Genomic DNA, 20,971 nt, shown 5'->3' with positions numbered 1-20,971 from the left:
GCTGCTGCAGGTCAGTCACACCACCACCAGTCTGTGCTGTCTCACGCTGTTTATGTATACTTTTCTCCTGTGGAAACATAAGGTGGATAGCAAGCATTAATATATTGAGGTGCATGGTGTGCAATGTGAGCCTGTGTCTCGGGTGTTGTGCTGGCAGTTTTGGGGAAAAGGGTCACCAGTGAAGGGTGTTCATTGAGGGATGAGAAGGGGTTAGATTCTGCCCCTGGGGGAAGGGTGCCTTGTTGCATGCCCTTCAGGTGTCTAAGCATGGTTTGAGATCTGTGCCAAGCATGTGCAGGGTTCCAAGTGGGATGCTCACTCACCCTTACTGTTCAAAGAAAGTTGTACATTTTTTTTCTACACTGCTGGCCAGATCACAGTGTCAGGCCCCTGGCATTCAGTTTCTACTACCTCCTCCCACAATGCCATGGCGGCTGCACCCCTTGGCCCTCCAAATTTTGGCATCAATCCCCAATGTTAGTGTCAACCCGGCAGGGTGGACCTCTGTTATCTCATTGCCTAGAGTAATGGTGAATGGTCCACGCAATTTTATTCTTATTTGACACTTCTGTAGGAGTTTGATACAACTGAGTGACTTGCTGGCCCATTTCAGAGCACAGTTAAGGACTAAACTCATTGCTGTGGGTCTAGTTACATATTGATCAGACTGACGAGCAGATTTTCTTCCCTGGAGGACATTAATGAAACAATTTGGTTTTAACGACAATCCAGTAGTTTTTTGGTCACCATTATCGAGAGCAGATTTATGAATTGGATTTAAATTCCACCAGCTGCGGTGGTAGGATTTGAACTTGTGTCTGCAGAGCATTAGTCCAGGCATCTTGATTAGAGTGCAAAGAGAAAGCCTGATACAAAATGCTGACCTTCATGACATGCAACGGTTTTCTGAAGACACCAGGGCCATCAATAGACCCAGGTCAAATGGACAAAACCCTCTTTACTCACAGAATGGTGCTTCTGTTCTTAAGGATGTTGATGCCTTCTATCAATGCTAGAAGGAACATTTTTATAACAACTCCTCAACTGTGAATCCACAGCACCATGGGTGCACCTGCACCACATGGACTGCAATAGTTCAAGAAGGCAGCTCACCACCACCTTCTCAAAGGCAATTAGGGATGGGCAATAAATGCTGGCCTAGTCAGTTATGCCCACATCCCATGAATGCATTTTTAAAAGGTACCATGTGGTAGAATTCATGGGTGAACCACCAGCAATGAGAGAGCTGCAATAAACAATCATATGGATAAAAAACAACACAGCTTACGGCCCCGATATTGTTGCAGCTGAGGTCTTCACAGTTGGTGGGCTTATGCCCACATCAGTACTCAGTGTACCCTCCTACAGATTTGGGAGGAAAAAGCTCCCATATCTGACCTCAGGAATGCAACAATTGTAAATATTTTCAAGAAGGGAGATAAATCATGCTGCAGAAGCTATCGAGGTATTTCCCTCTTACCCACAGCAGAGAAAATGCTAATGCACATGTTCCTGAAACACCTACTTCCTGTGGCCGACTAAACCCTCCCAGAGACAGTATGCCTTTAGACCTTTCAGAGGAACTTCCGACATGGTTTTTGTTGCCAGACAAACACAGTGGCACAGTGGTTAGCACTGCTGCCTCACAGCGCCAGGGACCCGGGTTCAATTCCCGGTTTGGGTGGCTGTCTGTGTGGAGTTTGCACATTCTCCTCGTGTCCGCGTGGGTTTCCTCCGGGTGCTCCGGTTTCCTCCCACAGTCTGAAAGACATGCTGGTTAGGTGCATTGGCCAAGCTAAATTCTCCCCAGTGTACCTGAACAGGCGCTAGAGTGTGGCGTCTAGGGGATTATCACAGTAACTTCATTGCAGGGTTAATGTAAGCCTACTTGTGACTAATAAATAAAGTTTAAGAAAAATGTTGAGAACAACAGCAGGGACACTTCAGGTCTGACAGCATCTGTGGAACGAAAAGAGAGCTAATGTTTCAAGCTGGGTCATCCAGATTCAAAACATTGGCTCTATTCTCTCTCCATGGATGCTGTAAGACCAGCTGAGATTTTCCAGCATTTTGTATTCTTGTTGTAGATTCCAGCATCCATGGTAACTTGCTTTTAACCAGGAACTCTTCATTGGATTCATCAACCTGATCAAAGCATTTGATTCAGTGAATCACGAGACTCTGTGGATTGTGCTCCAAAGATTTGGATGACCAAGAAATTTCATTACAATCGTGCAATTGCCTCTTGATGATATGACTGAAACTATTGAAACTCTTGAATGGGAGCTCTGAAACAGATGCCATCAAAATTCAGACCGGTGTTAAGCAAGGCTATGTGATAGCCCTCACACTATTTACAATCTACTTGACAGTGGCTAATCACCAATTATCAACTGTCCTCTGGTATAACTATTGAATGCTATGTAGATGGAAAGTTCTTTAACCTCAGTCATCTCCATTGCCAAACAAAACTGACCATCAGAACATACATGGGCAACATGGTGCCACAGAGGTTAGCACTGCTGCCTCACAATGCCAGGGACCTGGGTTCAATTCCAGCCTCAGGTGACTGTCTGTGTGGAGTTTGCACGTTCTCCCCGTGTCTGCGTGGGTTTTCTCCGGTGCTCCGGTTTCCTCCCACAGTCCAAAGATGTGCAGGTTAAATGGATGGCCACGTTAATCTCTTAGTGTCAGGGGTCTAGCAGAGTAAATACGTGGGATTCCAGGTTAGGTACTGGGTGGGATTGTGGTCAGTGCAGATTTGATGCGCTGAATGGCCTCCTTCTGCACTGTAGGGATTCTATGATTCTACATGATCTCGTTTGTGGGTGACTGCATTGTCATTGCCTACTCTGCACCAAATTTGCAAACAGCTCTTGAGCTCTTCAATTCTTCATTCAAGTGACTCAGCCTGTCCTTCAATGTTGCCAAAACAAAACTCACATATCAACTCACATTTCATCAACCAATTATTCCATCTCTCATACACGTTGAAGGCACACTTTGGAACATGTTGAGTACATCCCGTAGTTTAGTAGCCAAATCTCTCTCAAAAAAATCACCATTGATGAGGAGGTCCAACAACAAATCAGCTGCACCAGCTCAACCTTCTATAAACTATGGTGCGAGTGTTTGACACCAATGATCTCTGCAAGTCAAGAAAAGTCCGAGTGTAAAGTAAAAATAAGTAAAGTCCCAGATGACTGAGGGGGAGAGCTGACTGGTGGTGATTTAACCTGAGGGGCACCACACCTCAGATGAGGGGCAAGTTTGAGAAGGCAGAAGGTTATCATCACTGCACTTCTGTACTGCAGTGGGGTTTGAACTCTATATGAGTGATACATAAGAGAGCTAGAGAAATTTCATCAGCTATCCCTCCGCCACATCCTCCGGATTCAAGGGAAGGATTTCGAACAAATGCTAGCATCCTTCTGGAAGCCAGCTGCATAAGAAGTTAGGCAAAACTCCTGGAAAAATTACAATGATGGATCAGACACTGGGTTTGGATGACTGAAAAGTGTCTCCCACCAGTTCCTGTTTTCTCAACTTTCAAACAGCCGGCATGATAATAATCCATCATTATGAAGTGCTTCGAAAGGCTAGTCATGGCACGAATCAATTCCAGTCTCCCGGATTACCTGGGTCCACTACAGTTTGCCTACCGCCGCAACAGGTCCACATCAGTCACCATCTCCATGGCCCTGCACTCAACCCTGGAACACATAGATAACAAGGACATCTATGTCAGTTTCCTATTTATTGACTACAGCTCAGCCTTCAACACCATTATTCCTATAAAACATCTCCAAACTCCGTGGCTTGGGACTCAGCTCCTTCCTCTGCGACTGGATCCTGAACTTCCTAACTCACAGACCACAATCAGTAAGGATAGGCAACAACACCTCCTCCATGATCATTCTCAACACCGGTGCCCCACAAGGCTGTGTTCTCAGCCCCCTACTATACTCCTTATACACCTATCACTGTGTGGCCAAATTCCCCTCCAATTCAATTTTCAAGTTTGCTGACGACACCACCGTAGTGGGTCGGATCTCAAACAATGACGAGACAGAGTACAGGAATGAGATAGAGAACCTGGTGAACTGGTGCGGCAAAAATAATCTCTCCCTAAATGTCAACAAAACGAAGGAGATTGTCATCGACTTCAGGAAGCGTAAAGGAGAACATGCCCCTGTCTACATCAACAGGGACGAAGTAGAAAGGGTTGAGAGCTTCAAGTTTTTAAGTATCTAGATCACCAACAACCTGTCCTGGTCCCCCCATGCTGACACTATAGTTAAGAACGCCTCTACTTTCTCAGAAGACTAAGGAAATTTGGCATGTCAGCTACGACTCTCACCAACTTTTACAGATGCACCATAGAAAGCATTCTTTCTGGTTGTATCACGGCTTGGTATGGCTCCTGCTCTGCCCAAGACTGCAAAGAACTACAAAAGGTCGTGAATATAGTCCAATCCATCATGCAAACCAGCCTCCCATCATTGACTCTGTCTATACTTTCCGCTACATCGGCAAAGCAGCCAGCATAATTAAGGACCCCACGCACCCCGGACATTCTCTCTTCCATCGGGAAAAAGATAAAAAGTCTGTGGTCATGTACCAACTGACTCAAGAACAGCTTCTTCCCTGCTGCTGTCAGACTTTTGAATGGACTTATCTTGCATTAAGTTGATCTTTCTCTACACCCTAGCTATGACTGTAACAGTACATTCTGCACTCTCTCCTTTCCTTCTCTATGAACGGTATGCTTTGTCTGTATAGCGCACAAGAAACAATACTTTTCACTGTATACTAATACACGTGACAATAATATATCAAATCAAATCAAATCTGGGGAGGAAGGGTGGGGGGCAAAAAAAATGCTTCAAACTGTGAAGCTCTTCTTTCGAAGCACGTTAGCATTGACATTCATGATGTCCATTAAGTTGAATCACCCTGAGTCCAAACAGCTTCCTGATGGTACAGAGCACCAGGCAGAGGAGAGAAAAGGAAGCAAATCCTGCACTCTGTATCCCATTAACTTGTGGGACGTCCTGCCCCCGTGTGCCCAAAGATCATCAGGTCCAGGATCAGGTTTGTTCGGTCACATGAAGAGCCATGGCAGAAACACGAGGCCCTGAGTGGACATCATCCTCAAATCAAGGGACAGCCGATGATGGGGCCAAAGCATGAGGGCGCAAAGAATAAAAGTATATGTTGGTGGGGGGTTCAATAGGCACATGCCAGGTGCATGGCCTTTTTCCATGCCCTAAATTTCACGTAATTTATTTTTGGGTTGCAGTAAATGTATGGATTTTGTTGGATCTCTCACGCTTTCTCTTTCCACCACACATCCTTTATCTTCTGGATTTGTCTTTGTTTTTTTAATTCGTGGCATGTGGGCGTCGTTGGCTGGGTCAGCATTTATCACCCATCCCTAGTTGCCCTTTGAAGGGGGTATTTAAGAGCCGACCACATAACTGTGGCTCTGGAGACACATGTAGGCCAGACCAGGGTAAAGGGGGCAGATTTCCTTCCCTAAAGGACATTGTAGTGAACCAGATGGGTATTTACAACAATGGGTGTCAGCTTTGAGCTGTTCAAATGGTGCAGAGGATTTTATTCCTCGCTCCCCCCCATGGAGAAGGCCGCCTGCGATATACAGGCCAAGAGCAGAAGAGGTCGGCCTACTGGATACGAAGCTGCGCCACTCCGCCATGGCCGGGGTTGACAACCTAACACATGACGCAGGGACGCCGCTGACGCAGCGACGCCGATGACGCCGCCGTCTCCCTGGAGACTCTCCCAACATTCCACCCGCTGACCGTTGCTCTGCTGCGTGACGTATTGATCGATGGACCGAGATCCGTCTCCGAAAAAAATGGCCGACGACGACGACGAGCAGGCGGTGAGTCCCGGGCTTCACCTTGTCAGAGCGCTCAGCGCCGTTGACCCGCGGCCTCCTGACGCCGGGCTCTGTCTGAGAGCAGCGGCGGGAAGGAAGTAACCGGAGAAGGGTAAACTAGCGCTCCCTTCTCCGCAGCTGCAGTCGAGAATGAAACAGCCCAACATCAGCAGCTGCGATGCACCTTGTTTCCCTGTGGCCAGTGTTAATGGAGGGTGGCGGTTGAATTTGTCGGTGCTATCAGGAACCTGATGTCTGGAGGGGCGGGTGTCCCTTTTAAAGTAAAGTTTATTTATTAGTGTCACAAGTAAGGCTGACATTAACACTGCAATGAAGTTACTGTGAAATTCCCCCTAGTCGCCACACTCCGGCGCCTGTTCGGGTCAATGCACCCTAACCAGCACGTCTTTCAGACTGGGGGGAAACCAGAGCACCCGCAGGAAACCCACGCAGACACGGGGAGAACATGGACAAACTCCACACAGTGACCCAAGCCGGGAATCGAACCCAGGTCCCTGGCACTGTGAGGCAGCAGTGCTAACCACTGTGCCACCGTGCTGCCCATTTATTATTTGTTTTGCGAATATGCCTGTCATGGTGCATTAGTTCAGATGGTACATGGAGAATTGAGGGTTTACAGTAGGGCAGGGAGTAGGAGGACTGTTCTACTTTTTCATGGGTTGTGAGTGTCGTTGGCTAGTCAGCATTTATTGCCCTTCCCTAATTGCCTTCAGAAAGTGTCGGTCGGCTTCCTTCTTGAGCTGTTGCAGTTCATATGGTGTAAATGCACACCCACGGTGTTGTTTGGAAAGGAGTTCCAGGATTTTGACACAGTGACATTTAGAAATGGCACCATAGCTTAGTCAGGATAATGTCTGATTGAGTTTATTTATTAGTGTCACAAGTAGGCTTACATTATCATTGCAATGAAGTTGCTGTGAAAATCCCTTAGTCGCGCCACACCAGCATCTGTTTGGGTACACTGAGGGAGCATGGCCAATGTACCAAACCAGCATGCCCTCTGGACTGTGGGAGGAAACCCACGCAGACAAGGGGAGAATATGCAGACAGTGACCCAAGCCAGGAATTGGTCCCTGACCCTGTAAAACCTGGGGTGGAGGGTGATGCATGCAGCAGTGCCGCACAACCGTAGGGTTCACGGGCTCCGAAGACTGCCCTTTCTGTGGCCTTGTGGAGTCCGTGGACCATGTCTATGTTTTGTGTCTTAGGCTGCACTCCCTTTTTGTTTTCCTAAAGAACCTTTTATTGATGTTTTGTTTGCACTTCAGTCCCACGCTCCTGATGTACGGACACCCGGTGCGGAGAGGGGAGGGTCGGGATGGCGACCTCCTCGTGAACCTGCTCCTGGGCCTGGCAAAACGTGCCATTTACCGGTCCAGGCAGCGGGCGATCGAGGGGGCCGTCCATCCTGACTGTCTTCCCCTTTACCGCGGCTACGTTCGTGGCCGGGTGTCCCTGGAGAGGGAGCATGCGGTGTCCACGGGCGCGGTTGACGCCTTCCGCGCCCGTTGGGCACCACAGGGGTTGGGGTGCGTTATTGACCCTGACAATCACATTTTAATTTGATGTTTTTAAGTTTCCTTTGTACTTTGATTTCTGTTTGGGCTGTTCCCCCTCCTTTTGGGGAGCTGCCCCTTTTTACTTTGTCCTGACTTAATCTGAGTTTGTTTATTTGGTTTGACCTAAAAAGAGGGCAGCAGTGCTAACCACTGTGCCACCATGAACTTGAAAGTTCCCATGCACTTGTTCTTTGAGCTGGTGGAGATCATGGGTTTGGAAAATACTGTTGATGAAGCCTCTCTGAGTTGCATGTGCATTTTGCCTGTTCTTTCCTCTCCTTTGGCTAATATTTCTTATTCATCCCTAACTCTGCAATCTTCTGATAAGTATTACACACTAACTTTCAAATTCATAAAAGCTCAACGCAACAGAATGCTCAAAGTTTATTTCATATGTATTCTCACATTCTGTGGTTTTTAGTCTTTTTTTAATTGTTCTCTTATTTTGAGCACAAACATTTCTTTTACATTACAATTTGCCTTTAATGATCCTTTCTATAATTTATCAGGCCGTTACATTAAAGTATCTTTCACATATTTTCTGAAGCCACCATCTATCTGTACATTTCAAATTAGTATTGCTTGGAAGAAAAATGCATTAACACCTTCAAGTCACTTGTATCATTGCTTGCACTGGGAGCAGTCAGGCCAGGAGATTGAATTTTTTTCTTTTATTCGTTCTTGGGACATGGGCATCGCTGGCTGGCCAGTATTGATTGCCCATCCGTAGTTGCCCAAGGGCAGTTGAGAGTCAGCCACATTGCTGTGGCTCTTGAGACACATGTAGGCCAGATCAGGTAAGGACAGCAGATTTCCTTCCCTCAAGGACATTAGTGAACCAAATGGGTTTTTCCGACAATTGACAATGGTTTCATGGTCATCAGTAGATTCTTAATTCCAGATTCATTTTATTGAGTTCAAATTCCACCATCTGCTGTGGTGGGATTCAAACCTGGGTCCCCAGAACATTTCCTGGGTTAATAGTCCAGTGATAATACCACGAGGCCATGGCCTCCCCATAATGGTTTGTTTTGTTTTGATTTCTGGGGCTTAATTAGACTTGGGTATTGGGAGGAAGCAGTCTGTTGGATCAATTTTACCTTCATGGTTAACAGTCGGGTTGCTGTGTTCTGATGGGGTGTGGCTGGATGGTGAACCTTGTGTTGAGTTTTAAAATTTTTAATAAGAATTTAATATGACTTAATTGTTTATTTCCACATTTTCCAAAAAAAATCTTATACTGACCTATTTCCCCCACAGTTCCATCCAAAATGGTGCACTGTACACATAATAATTACTAGTCTTTCTCCTGTTATGTTGCAATTCAGTGGACAAGACTAATTTAAATTCTTCAAATCAAGTAGGGTTAGACAATACAGGATAATGGAACCAATCTCGGGGAATGGAGAAGAGAAGGCAAGGGATGGAAGTACGGAATAGGGTGGTGTTAGAATGAAGTGTTAAGGAAGGGGTGGTGATCAGTGGGATTGGGTAGAAGTGAGGTATGAAGCAATCAGGTATCAGCAGAGGCAAAATTTAATTTGACATGACAAATCCAATCAAAATAAAAAACTACAGCCTGGTAGTGAGGGAGACTGCAGATCAGGATGGTGCTGTGGGTAGGAAATGAAGATTTAGGAGTTATTATAAAATGGAAAATGAGACTGACTTGAGGAAGCTCTCAAGCAACTACAGCCAGTTGGAGGGGGGAAGAGAGTGGCAACAAATATGTAAGTTGGAATGGGATATACGGCCAATGTGGGTAGCAAAAGGTATTGAAATCTTATTCATGGGTGGATGGAGGGCATCTTGTTTTTGTTTTGAGGGGTTGAGGGCCACTTGGGTCATGTGGGAAGGAAGTGAACTCAAGAGTCATGTATTTGCTGTGACATTGTTTATGATTTGGAATCTTGAGACTGATCACCAATTTTAACATAAAATATATGTTATTTTATCAGTTGAATTTCAATAACTTGATTTGATTTATTATTGTCACATGTATTGGTATGCAGTGAAAAGTATTGTTTCTTGCATGTTATACAGACAAAGCATACCGTTCATAAAGCACATAGGAGAGAAGGAAAGGAGAGGCTGCAGAATGTAGTGTTATGGTCATAGCGAGGGTGTAGAAAAAGATCAACTTAATATAAGGTATGTCCATTCAAGAGTCTGATGGCAGCAGGGAAGAAGCTGTTCTTGAGTCTGTTGGTACATGACCTCAGATTTTTGTACCTTTTTCCTGATGGAAGAGAAAATGTCCGGAGTTCAATGATCATTTCAGTGCCTGCTTTTACATTTGCTGTTCCAAAGAATTTTGACTTTGTGATGGAAGAGTTTGACCCAGGACACACCAAGTAGGTAGTTTGGAGGAACTCTGTGATGCATTGCATAGATCCAAACTAGAACAAAGAACAATACAGCACAGGAACAGGCCCTTCGGCCCTCCAAGCCCGCGCCGCTCCCCGGTCCAGGATTGAATCCTGAATCCAGGATCCCCGCCCAATTTTCCAGCCTATCTACATACCAATATCCTATCCACCGAGCTGTCCCTCACAGCTACGATGCTTTGTTCATTACAACCTATTAACTCACCCCCACCCCCCATTCCAGACCATGTGATTTCCAGGGAGAGGCGAAAACCCAGAGTGAAAAACCCCAGGGCCAATATGGGGGAAAAAAATCTGGGAAATTCCTCTCCGACCCCCTGAGGCGATCGAAACGAGTCCAGGAGATCACAATGGCCCCGATCGGAAAATGCTTCCCAACCCTAGTCATTTCCACTTCCACGAACACCATCTGAATTTCCTGCCCCCGAGACAGGTTCCCAACTATCTGCAGTCTCGCTCTGTACTGGCACCAGCAAGATGATCATAGAATGAAGCCTTGAAACGAGAAACAAGGAACAATTAGCCCGCGCCGCTCCCTGGTCCAAACTAGACCACTCTTTTGTATCCATTCCCACTCCGTTCATATAGCTGTCTAGATAAGTCTTAAACGTTCCCAGTGTGTCCGCCTCCACCACCTTGCCCGGCAACACATTCCAGGCCCCCACGACCCTCTGTGTGAAATATGTCCTTCTGATATCTGTGTTAAACCTCCCCCCCTTCACCTTGAACCTATGACCCCTCGTGAATGTCACCACCGACCCGGGGAAAAGCTTCCCACCGTTCACCCTATCTATGCCTTTCATAATTTTATACACCTCTATTAAGTCTCCCCTCATCCTCCGTCTTTCCAAGGAGAACAACCCCAGTTTCCCCAATCTCTCCTCATAACCAAGCCCCTCCATACCAGGCAACATCCTGGTAAACCTCCTCTGTACTCTCTCCAAAGCCTCCACGTCCTTCTGGTAGTGTGGCGACCAGAACTGGACGCAGTATTCCAAATGCGGCCGAACCAACGTTCTATACATCTGCAACATCAGACCCCAACTCTTATACTCTATGCCCCGTCCTATAAAGGCAAGCATGCCATATGCCTTCTTCACCACCTTCTCCACCTGTGACGTCACCTTCAAAGATCTGTGGACTTGCACACCCAGGTCCCTCTGCGTCTCTACACCCTTTATGGTTCTTCCATTTATCGTGTAGCTCCTCCCTACATTATTCCCACCAAAATGCATCACTTCGCATTTATCAGGATTGAACTCCATCTGCCATTTCCTTGCCCAAATTTCCAGCCTATCTATATCCTTCTGTAGCCTCTGACAATGTTCCTCACTATCTGCAAGTCCTGCCAGTTTTGTGTCGTCCGCAAACTTACTGATCACCCCAGTTACTCCTCCTTCCAGATCATTTATATAAATCACAAACAGCAGAGGTCCCAATACAGAGCCCTGCGGTACACCACTAGTCACAGGCCTCCAGCCGGAAAAAGACCCTTCCACTACCACCCTCTGTCTTCTATGACCAAGCCAGTTCTCCACCCATCTAGCCACCTCCCCCTTTATTCCGTGGGATCCAACCTTTTTCTGGTTCCGTCTAGAACTTTTCGGGTGTCAGTAGTGCAAGGGCACAGTTTTTACAATCATGGAAGAACTTAACTGAAATGTTAATTTATGGTTGGTAGGTACACATGCAGATCTTGCTTGTTAATTTTACCTGGGAGATCTTTTGATACGTGCAATCCCTTTCATACCTCCAGCACTATATTCTATAAGATGGGTGGCACAGTGGTTACCATAATTCCAGCCTTGGGTGACTGTGTGGAATTTGCATGTTCTCCCTGTGTCTGCGTGGGTTTGCTGCAGGTGCAATATAATTTGGATAAATGTGAGGTTATTCATTTTGGAAGCAAAAACACGAAGGCAGATTACTACCTGAATGGCTGTAAATTGGGAGAGGGAAATGTGCAGCAGGACCTGGGTGTTCTTTGCACCAGTCGTTAAAGGTAAGCATGCAGCAGGCGGTAAAGAAGGCAAATGGTATGTTGGCCTTCATAGCAAGAGGTTTCGAGTACAGGAGCAGGGATGTGTTGCTGCAATTATACAGGGCCTTGGTGAGGCCACACCTAGAATACTGTGTGCAGTTTTGGTCTCCTTTTCTGAGGAAGGATGTTCTTGCTCTCAAAGGAGTGCAGCAAAGGTTTACCAGGCTGATTCTAGGAGGCGGGACTGATGTATGAGGAGAGATTGACTAGGTTAGGAATGATTTGATTATTATTGTCACGTACTAGCATACAGTGAAAAGCATTGTTTCTTGCGTGCTATACAGACAAAGCATACCGTTCATAGAGAAGGAAATGAGAGAATGCAGAATGTAGTGTTACAGTCATGGCTAGGGTGTAGAGAACTTAATACAAGATAGGTCCATTCAAAAGTCTGATGGCAGCAGGAAGAAGCTGTTCTTGAGTCGGTTGGTACGTGACCTCAGACATTTGTGTATTTTTCTCGATGGAAGAAGGTGGAAGAGACAATGTATATGGTGCGTGGGGTCCTTAATTATGTTGGCTGCTTTGCCAAGGCAGCGGGAAGTGTAGACAGAGTCAGAGGATGAGAGGCTGATTTGTGTGATGGTTTGGGCTACATTCACAACCTTTTGTAGTTTCTTGAGGTCTTGGGCAGAGCAAGAGCCATACCAAGCTGTGATGCAACCAGAAAGAATGCTTTCTGTGGTGCATCTGTAAAAGTTGGTGAGAGTTATAGCTGACATGCCAAATTTCCTTAGTCTTCTGAGAAAGTAGAGGCGTTAGTGGGCTTTCGGATTGGGATTGTTTTCGCTTGAGTTCAGATGAATGAGGGGGGAATCTCATAGAGACTTATAAAATTCTAACAGGACTAGATAGGGTAGATGCAGGGAAGATGTTCCTGATGGTGGGGGAGTCTAGAACCAGGGGTCACAGTCTGAGGATTTGGGGTAGATCATTTAGGACGGAGACGAGGAGACATTTCTTCACCCAAAGAGTGGTGAGCCTGTGGAATTCATTACCACAGGAAGTAGTTGATGCCAAAACATTGAATGTATTCAAGAGGCGGCTAGATTTAGCACTTGGGGCGAATGGGATCAAAGGTTATGGGGAGAAAGCAGAATTAGGCTATTGAGTTGGATGATCAGCCATGATAGTAATGAATGGCGGAGCAGGCACGAAGGGCCAAATGGCTTCCTCCTGCTCCTATCTTCTATGTTTCCTCCCACAGTCCAAAGATGAGGTACGGTGGATTAGACATGGTAAATGTGTGGGTTACAGCGATAGGACAGGGGAGAGGGTCTGGGTAAGATACTCTGTCAGAGAGTCGGTGCAGATTTGATGGGCTGAATGGCCTCTTTTGCACTGTAAGGATTCTGTGGTTCTAAGACAACATATTCTGGGTGTAAGATGTGTGAATAATGTATAATATATGATTATCATTTAAAAAAGATTAAATACCTAGCAATACTCTCCTTACAGTTTGATGAAGATGTGGAGGAGAGTGGAAGCGGTGCAGAGGGTGGTCAAGGCAGAAGAAAAAGATTGTTTTCTAAGGAATGTAAGTCATAACACTGGTAAAATATTTAAAAATCAACAATGTTACAAATCTAGTAACGTCTAAAACCCAAATATAAAAGTTCATTTTTCTGCATAAAAATTAAAAGTTGCAATTACTATAGTTAATTTGATTTTCACTCTTTGATGGGATAGTATATGATATGGGAGCAATGATTTGATTGACCAAGAACAAACAGAATTTGTATTCATTAAACAAAATGATGCTGCAAGGCTGATGCTTTCTTGATACTTGCTAAATGACAATTGCATCTATGCAAAATCTTCAGGAATTATCTTTGTCTCTGTAGAGGAAGATTAAAGAAATAAAATCATGGTTCCTATTAGAGTTTGTAGTTTTATCCATAGTGCTTTGAAATCGAATCATAGAAACTCTAAAGTGCAGAAAGAGGCCAGTTGGCCAATTCCACCCACATCCGATCCCCGTAACCCCATGTATTTACCCTGTTAGTTCCCCTGACACTAAGGGGCAATTTAGCATGACCAACCTACCTAACCCGCACATCTTTGGAGTGTGGGGAGAAACTGGAGCACCCGAAGGAACCCCACACAGACATGAGGAGAATGTGCAGACTCCACATAAGCAGTCACCAAGGCCAGAATTGAACCTGGTCCCTGGTGCTGTGAGGCAGCAGTGCTAACCACTGTGCCACCATACTGCCCCTGGTAAATAGTGTTACCAAGCTTTGCTTAAAAGTGCATGCTTCTTAATTTTGTTTTTAAATGGAGTAAAAAAGTAGAATAATGTAATTTTAGTCTTAGTTGGTCACAATCATATGACCAGACAGATTAGGGTCATGCATGTTTCCAGTAAGTGGTTGGCTACAGCAGATGGGTAGAGGGTTACTGAAATACAGCAGAGTTGGATATCTTTGTTTGAGATGCATAGAATTACAGCAGAGAGACAGACCATTCTTATTGTTATTATATTTCCAAACAGTAAGATGTATGATGTATGGTTTCGGGGATGACCAGAATCCTTATACTGAATCGGTGGATATCCTGGAGGATCTCGTCATTGAATTTATTACCGAGATGGTGAGCTGGACTTTATGTTTATCATAGTTGTAGCCTGCAGGCCAGTTACCAAGCTTCAGGTACCATATCCTGAAAAGGAGTCAGCCACCATGGACCACAATATTAATTTTGCTGTGGAGACATGAATCATCTTCACTTGTACGACATTCATCCACTGTGCGAGGCTCTTTAAAAAGATTGCTCTTTGTCGACCTCAATCACTTTTACTATCGATCTTTCCCACCAGCATCAAACTTTCTAAATCATTATTTCTTATTGCATGCTCAAGAAATTCCAATGTCACTTCCTGATCATGGTAGTGTGACTTGTCCAAGATATTATCATTATTCACCTCAAGCACCACAACTCTGCAGCCTTCTCTGCATTGCTTCTCTGATGGTCGAGCACTCGGATTTGTTTTCATGGCTAATTTTGAGGATGGGGCGTGGGGTTTAAATGTAGTACTGTATGTTATAGAGTTCTGACAGCATTTATTAACAAGTTCATACACAACATATTTTTGCTGAGTTGAATTCAAGTAAAGCTTTGAAAATAGTTGTTTTGAAATACTTAAAATGAAGAACTTGCAATTACTCAGAGCACTCACTTTTCAAAGGTCCCAAAGTGCTTCACATACAATGAATTACATTTTGAGGTACAACCACCATTGTTATCTAGCAGCCATTTTGTGTGCATGAATATAATACAAATAGCATTGAGCTGAATGATTAGATCTGTTTTAGGTGGTATTGGTGGGGAAGAATGTTTGCCAGATTTCTGGAATCTTTAACATTGGTCTGATCCACTGGAACAGGAAGACGGGGCATCAGTTTGATGTCTTAACTGAAGGATGGCATCAATGATCCAACACACTTTCAATATTGCACTGGTTTCTATCTAGAATATGTCTGAAAATCCTGGAGGGGAGGGTGGGGTTAAGGCTGTGTAATACAAGCATGAAATGCAATGTTCGGTCTCCTGGGAATTTGAATCATCATGTAGACAATCAAGTGGCCAACAAAAATAAAACAGAAAATGTTGGAAATGCTCAGCAGTCTGTACAGCATCTGTGGAGAGAGAAACAGAGTTAATGTTTCGGGTCGCTGAGGATGTTGCCTGACCTGTTGAGTATTTTCAACATCCCCTGTTTTTATTTGATTTCTAGCAACTACAATATTTTGCTTTTGTATAAGCAAAGCTGACAATTGTACAATCAGTGCGAATCAGCCTCATTTAGCAAAGTCATAAAAGAATCAGCATGGAAAATGAAAATATTTATGGTGCAAAATAAGAGTATTATATCCTGAGATTGATGGTAGTTACCTTGTTGGAGCAGAGTAACAGGATCTTCATTCTGGATCTGTGCTTATTATTAACAATGTTTACAATCTGTTTTGATAAGTGGGAAATGATTGTACTACAATTATTATAATTATCATGCATTAGGTTACTATGAAGTTTACAAAAGCAGAAACATCTATATTCCAAATTTACCCAATGCTTCCTGTAGTATGTCTATTATTGGGACAATTCATATTTCATTTGCTGTAGCATAGAAAATATTTAATGAATACCAATAAACAAAATAATAGATTATCTCCGAGATCTGGCAGAAATTGCCCATTAAATTCAAGGCAATCTAAACTATATAGAATTTATGGCACAGAGGCCTTTTTGTCCATGTGCCTCATGCTGACTATTTGAAAGAGCTATCCAGTTCATAGAATCATAGAATACCTACAGTGCAGAAGGAGGCCATTCGGCCCATCGAGTCTGCACCGACCACAATCCCAACCAGGCCCTATCCCTGTAACTCCACATATTCACCCTACTAATCCCCCTGACACTAGGGTCAATTTAGCATGGTCGATCCACCTAACCTGCACATCTTTGGTTATTAGTTCCATAACCTTGGTGTTTCCCTGTAGCCATGTTTGTACTGCCTGCCTAGTGGCAGCTCAAACCTCTGCATGACTGTTGTCAACTAGTGAAAAAGTGGCCATGACTATTTAGTTGTGATGCATTTGAATTCATAGAATCCCTACAGTACAGAAGGAGGCCATTCGGCCCATTGAGTCTGTACCGACCACAATCCCACCCAGGCCCTATTCCCATAACCCTATACAGTTCTTTGCATATTGCATTTGTTCTGTGGAATCTGGAATTCTCTGAAGTTGGGAAGGCTCAATGAACTTTTGGAGATTTGAGAAATTTATCAGTCTGTCTGATTTTATAGAATGTCATATATTCTGTACAAAATAAACCTACTACTTGAAGTGGGCAGTCCTATTTGTCTGCGAACTAACGGACTCGGAGATAAACAGTTAGAGAGAGATACCATATTTGCCGATTCAATACCTGTATATTATGTGTATTACGCGTCCAGTATAACTGGCACATGTATTATACTAATTTAATGCTGTCCTAATTTAACAGATAGAGAAAAATAACATCAATGCTGTTTTTGTTTGTGATAGGTTGTTTGGAACTTATCCTACATCTGAATAGAAATTATAGCTCATTTATGACAAATTTCATGTTGAATAATGTATTTATTACCTTTTATTAGTTCTAATATCTTAGCATTGCAATTTGTTTGTACAATTGAATAAATATGAAATAGTGTGCTCTGTGGGCTATATTTTGATTTTACACATTAAATTATAATATTTATAATTTCTGCCTTTATATAGACTCACAAGGCCATGTCAATAGGACGTCAGGGCCGGGTTCAAGTTGAAGATATTGTCTTCCTTATTCGTAAAGATCCTCGCAAGTTTGCAAGGGTAAAGGACCTGTTGACAATGAATGAAGAATTGAAACGTGCCAGGAAGGCTTTTGATGAAGCTAATTATGGCTCCTAGTTCTCAGAAGGAAGCATATCATGCAACAAAGGGAACTCGGCATTGCCCGCCTTTGAAACATGTACTAGAGGCACAGTGTTTCACTCCAGGCCCGACTAAAGACATCATAATATGGACTCCTGCAGTAGATTCAGATTCTGGCCTGAGAAATCTGATGATTTGTCTACTTTTTCACTTCATCAATGTAAATAATGTTGTTAGCCAAACAGTGGAATGGAACTGTTTTTTTAGTTCGTCTTTAAGATTTTTGTACAAATAATTAGTGTATGTGAACAGTCTATGTAACTTAGCCGGTTCTGTAATAAATATTATGAAATGTGATGACTGTTCAAAAAATATTGTCAAGCGCTTTGGTTAATAATTTTATAAAACATGTTTTTGGATTTTCAGTCTGCACAACATGCCGCCACATTTTGTCATTCTTCATTATGTTGTATTCTAAGTTCTTGTGTCCCAATTTTAATAGTATTTGGCTATGTACGCTGGTCATTCTGTACAAACTGACCACCAGCATCCCACAAAATGAGCTTTGTTTTTTAAAATATCAGTCAATTCTGCAATTATACTTTGCTAATAGCCAACATTGCAGTTTACTTTTTTAAAGTTAAGAATATAAAATCAAGCTATTGTAACATTTTAAATGCATCCACTGAGTGGGCAATGTCTTCACCAATCAGAGTCAACCTGCCTGGTTTGAATTTGAACAAAGGCTTGGCAGTTAACTATTCCCTGGTGCATTTTCCTTGGCAACATCTCTATCAATCAGAGTCCACTTGCCAACCAATCAGCTCTCTCTTCTCATGCAGTATAAATTATTATTCCTTTTACTATTGGTATTCCTACGATCTGTCCTGGTGACTGCAAGATGAAACTTTTGACAGCATGTCTCTTTTTTTCAGAATACTCAAGTTCTGTACTATTTCAAACTATTAAACGTAGTTTTAAGTTATTTATATTTGTATGGGTAAACATTGGGAATAAGATATAGTTTTAGGTAGATTTAATTTAATGCTTCTGTGCCTAGTAGGGAGTTGCAGTTGGATTTCATGCTGAACAAAAGTGTTTATCTGTGTGGGGGTCAGTTTCAGTTCCAGCTGAAACACTATAGTGTTTGGAGAGCTATGGTGTGAAGAAAGATAGTTGCTTAGCGGTAAGGGGAACAGCAGCTTTCTTTGTTTACATTAAGCTGAAAGCTAGAGGTAGTTGGAGACAGACAATGAAGCAGTAAACAACTCTCTCAGCTCTACGAGGGGAAGCTAAGGAAGAAGCAACTCATTTAGCTTTGCTGTAAGGAAAAAACTCTACAATTGAGTAATGGTTCAGACAGCCAGTGCCAAAGATCTGAAGAACAACTAGTTAAGAAGCTAGGGAAATGAAGAAAAGTTTCCAGAAGGTTAGGAGTTAAACGGAACAAAGAAAAAACTGGGAAATAGAACAGGATTCTGTTCAGGGACACCAGACAAAGCTGAGAAGAGATCAATTGGTGAGGGTACTAGAGGAAAAAGTTTTCTAAAAGTAATCCTAAAGTTTGAAATGTCTTATAATCGTCTATAACAAAATCATAAAGTATTGACTGGATATCAGAATTGGTGTAACAGTGAAAACCTGAAAGGGTTAATCTGAAATCTTGGCTTGGCTTATGGCTAGCAGTGGAGTGGATGTTCTGGTCAAGTGGGTCTTTTAGAAAATGTGAACTGAATTTTGGAATGTGAACTGCTATGTGAATGTATTACCATTAGAAAAGATTTTAAAGTTTATTTTGGGAATAGAATTTTGGAAATTCTTAAAGAACCATCTGGGAGGGATTCTGAGGAGAAATCCGCAAACACTAACTGTGTGCTAGTGAGACCAGTGTAGCTTCAAATAGACTTTGTCATCCATGTTAATCTTAAAACCTGTGAGTTTTGGTTAAACTAGTAGAGTAAGGGATTATTGTATTGCAAGCCATTTTTCATGTTTAATTATTTTTTTCTTCTTGTTAAAACTATTTAGTGGTTCTGTGACTTTTCCTCACATTTAGTACAAAAAAGGTAGTGTTTCTGGGCTCTTCCCGTATAGTTATAACATCAACTGGGATCGTAATGTACCAAACCCACTTTGAGGGGAAAAGCTGACTTGATTTAACCTGTGGATCGCCACAACTTACATGAGGGGCAAGGTTGAGAAGATAGACCTTCATGAAGAGTCTCAGCAGGTACAAGAATTGATGTTAGCACCACTCTGCATCATGAACCAGCTGTCCAGCCAACTGAGCTAAACCGATATACAGGTAAACAGTTTTGGTCCCCTAACCTTAAAAAGGATATAGTAGCATTGGAGGCAGTCCAAAGGAGATTCACCAGGCTACTTCCTGGGATGAGAGGGTTGTCCTATCAAGAGAGACTAAATAGTCTAGGTCTATATCCCTTGGAGTTTAAAAGAGTTGAGAGGTGACCTTATTAAAACATATAAGATCCTGAGAGGGCTTGACAGGGTAGATGGTGAGATGTTTTCGACAGGGTAGATGGTGAGATGTTTTCACCAGTGGGAGAGTCTCGAACAAGGGGACATAGCTACAAGATAAAGGACTGCTCATTTAAAACTGAAGTGTAGTGCATAGGAATTTCTTCTCGCAGAGGGTGGTGAATCTTTGGAATTCTCTGCCTCAAAGGGTAGGGGAGTCTGATCATTAGGAGTATTTAAAGTGCTGGTGGATAAATATTTGATAGATCGAGGAATAGAGGGCCATGGGGAAATGGCACAGAAAAGGAGTTGGTGCCGGCATAGATCAGCCATTATATTATTGAGTGGTGGGGTAGGCCTGAAGGGTCTGGTGGCCTACTCCCATTTCCATTTCTTGTGTGGCTTTCCTTCCTGCTCTCATACCATTACCTCTGGTGTCTGCAAGGACATGTCCTTGACCCCTCCTATTTCTCAGCTTTATCTGAAGGCACAGCATTAGTTTTCACATGTTTACAAATTTGCTGTCACTCTTGGTCTCAATATGAGATTCCAACTTCATTCATGGCATCACTATGACCAACTATTTCCACCTAGCTAACACTGCCTGTCGGTTCATCTGTTGCTGAAAACCTCATTCATGCCTTCATCATCTCTAGATTTGTTTATTTCAACACATCCCACCCTCATAAACATCAGGTAATCCAAACTCTGCTGCCTATGACTTTACTTGCAGCAAGTCGCAATTCCCAATCATCCCTGTGCTCACTGACCCATATTAGCTCATAGTCAAGCAAATTCTCATCCTTGTTTTCAAATCCCTCCATGGCCTAAGCCCTCCCTCTCTCTCTAATATCCTCCAGCCCCATAGCCCTCTAAGATATCTGCACTCCTTCAATCCCGGCCTCTTGTGCATCCCTAATTCTATTGCTTCACCAGTGGTGATTGTGCCTTTAGTTGCGTAGGTCCCAAGTTCTGGACTTCCCACCCTAAACTCTCTACCTCTCTATCTCACTTTCCTTCCGTAATAAACTTCTTAAAAACCCCACTCTTTGGCCAAGCTTTTGGTCATTTGACTTAATATTTCCTCACATAACTCAGTGTCATGTTTTGTTTTATAATGTGCCTATGAAGTGTCTTGGACGGTTCATGATGTTACTTATTATGCTTTATAAATATAAGTT

At 43.3% G+C, this 20,971-nt stretch overlaps 1 protein-coding gene across 1 annotated transcript; it reads left to right on the top strand.

Moving 5' to 3' along the window:
- Positions 1–5,670: 5,670 nt before the first annotated feature.
- Positions 5,671–19,112, top strand: taf13 (TATA-box binding protein associated factor 13). Its single transcript, XM_078232982.1, has 4 exons — positions 5,671–5,908; positions 13,372–13,450; positions 14,408–14,505; positions 17,178–19,112. Exons 1-4 carry the CDS (start codon positions 5,855–5,857, stop codon positions 17,346–17,348), a joined length of 402 nt encoding a protein of 133 aa, XP_078089108.1. The 5' UTR covers positions 5,671–5,854; the 3' UTR covers positions 17,349–19,112.
- Positions 19,113–20,971: the final 1,859 nt, after the last annotated feature.

The sequence above is a fragment of the Mustelus asterias genome, chromosome 17, assembly GCF_964213995.1.
Source record: "Mustelus asterias chromosome 17, sMusAst1.hap1.1, whole genome shotgun sequence".
NCBI classification, from domain to species: Eukaryota; Metazoa; Chordata; class Chondrichthyes; order Carcharhiniformes; family Triakidae; genus Mustelus; species Mustelus asterias.
Note: the sequence above shows the minus strand (reverse complement) of the source record. Positions and strands in the feature narration are given on the sequence as shown.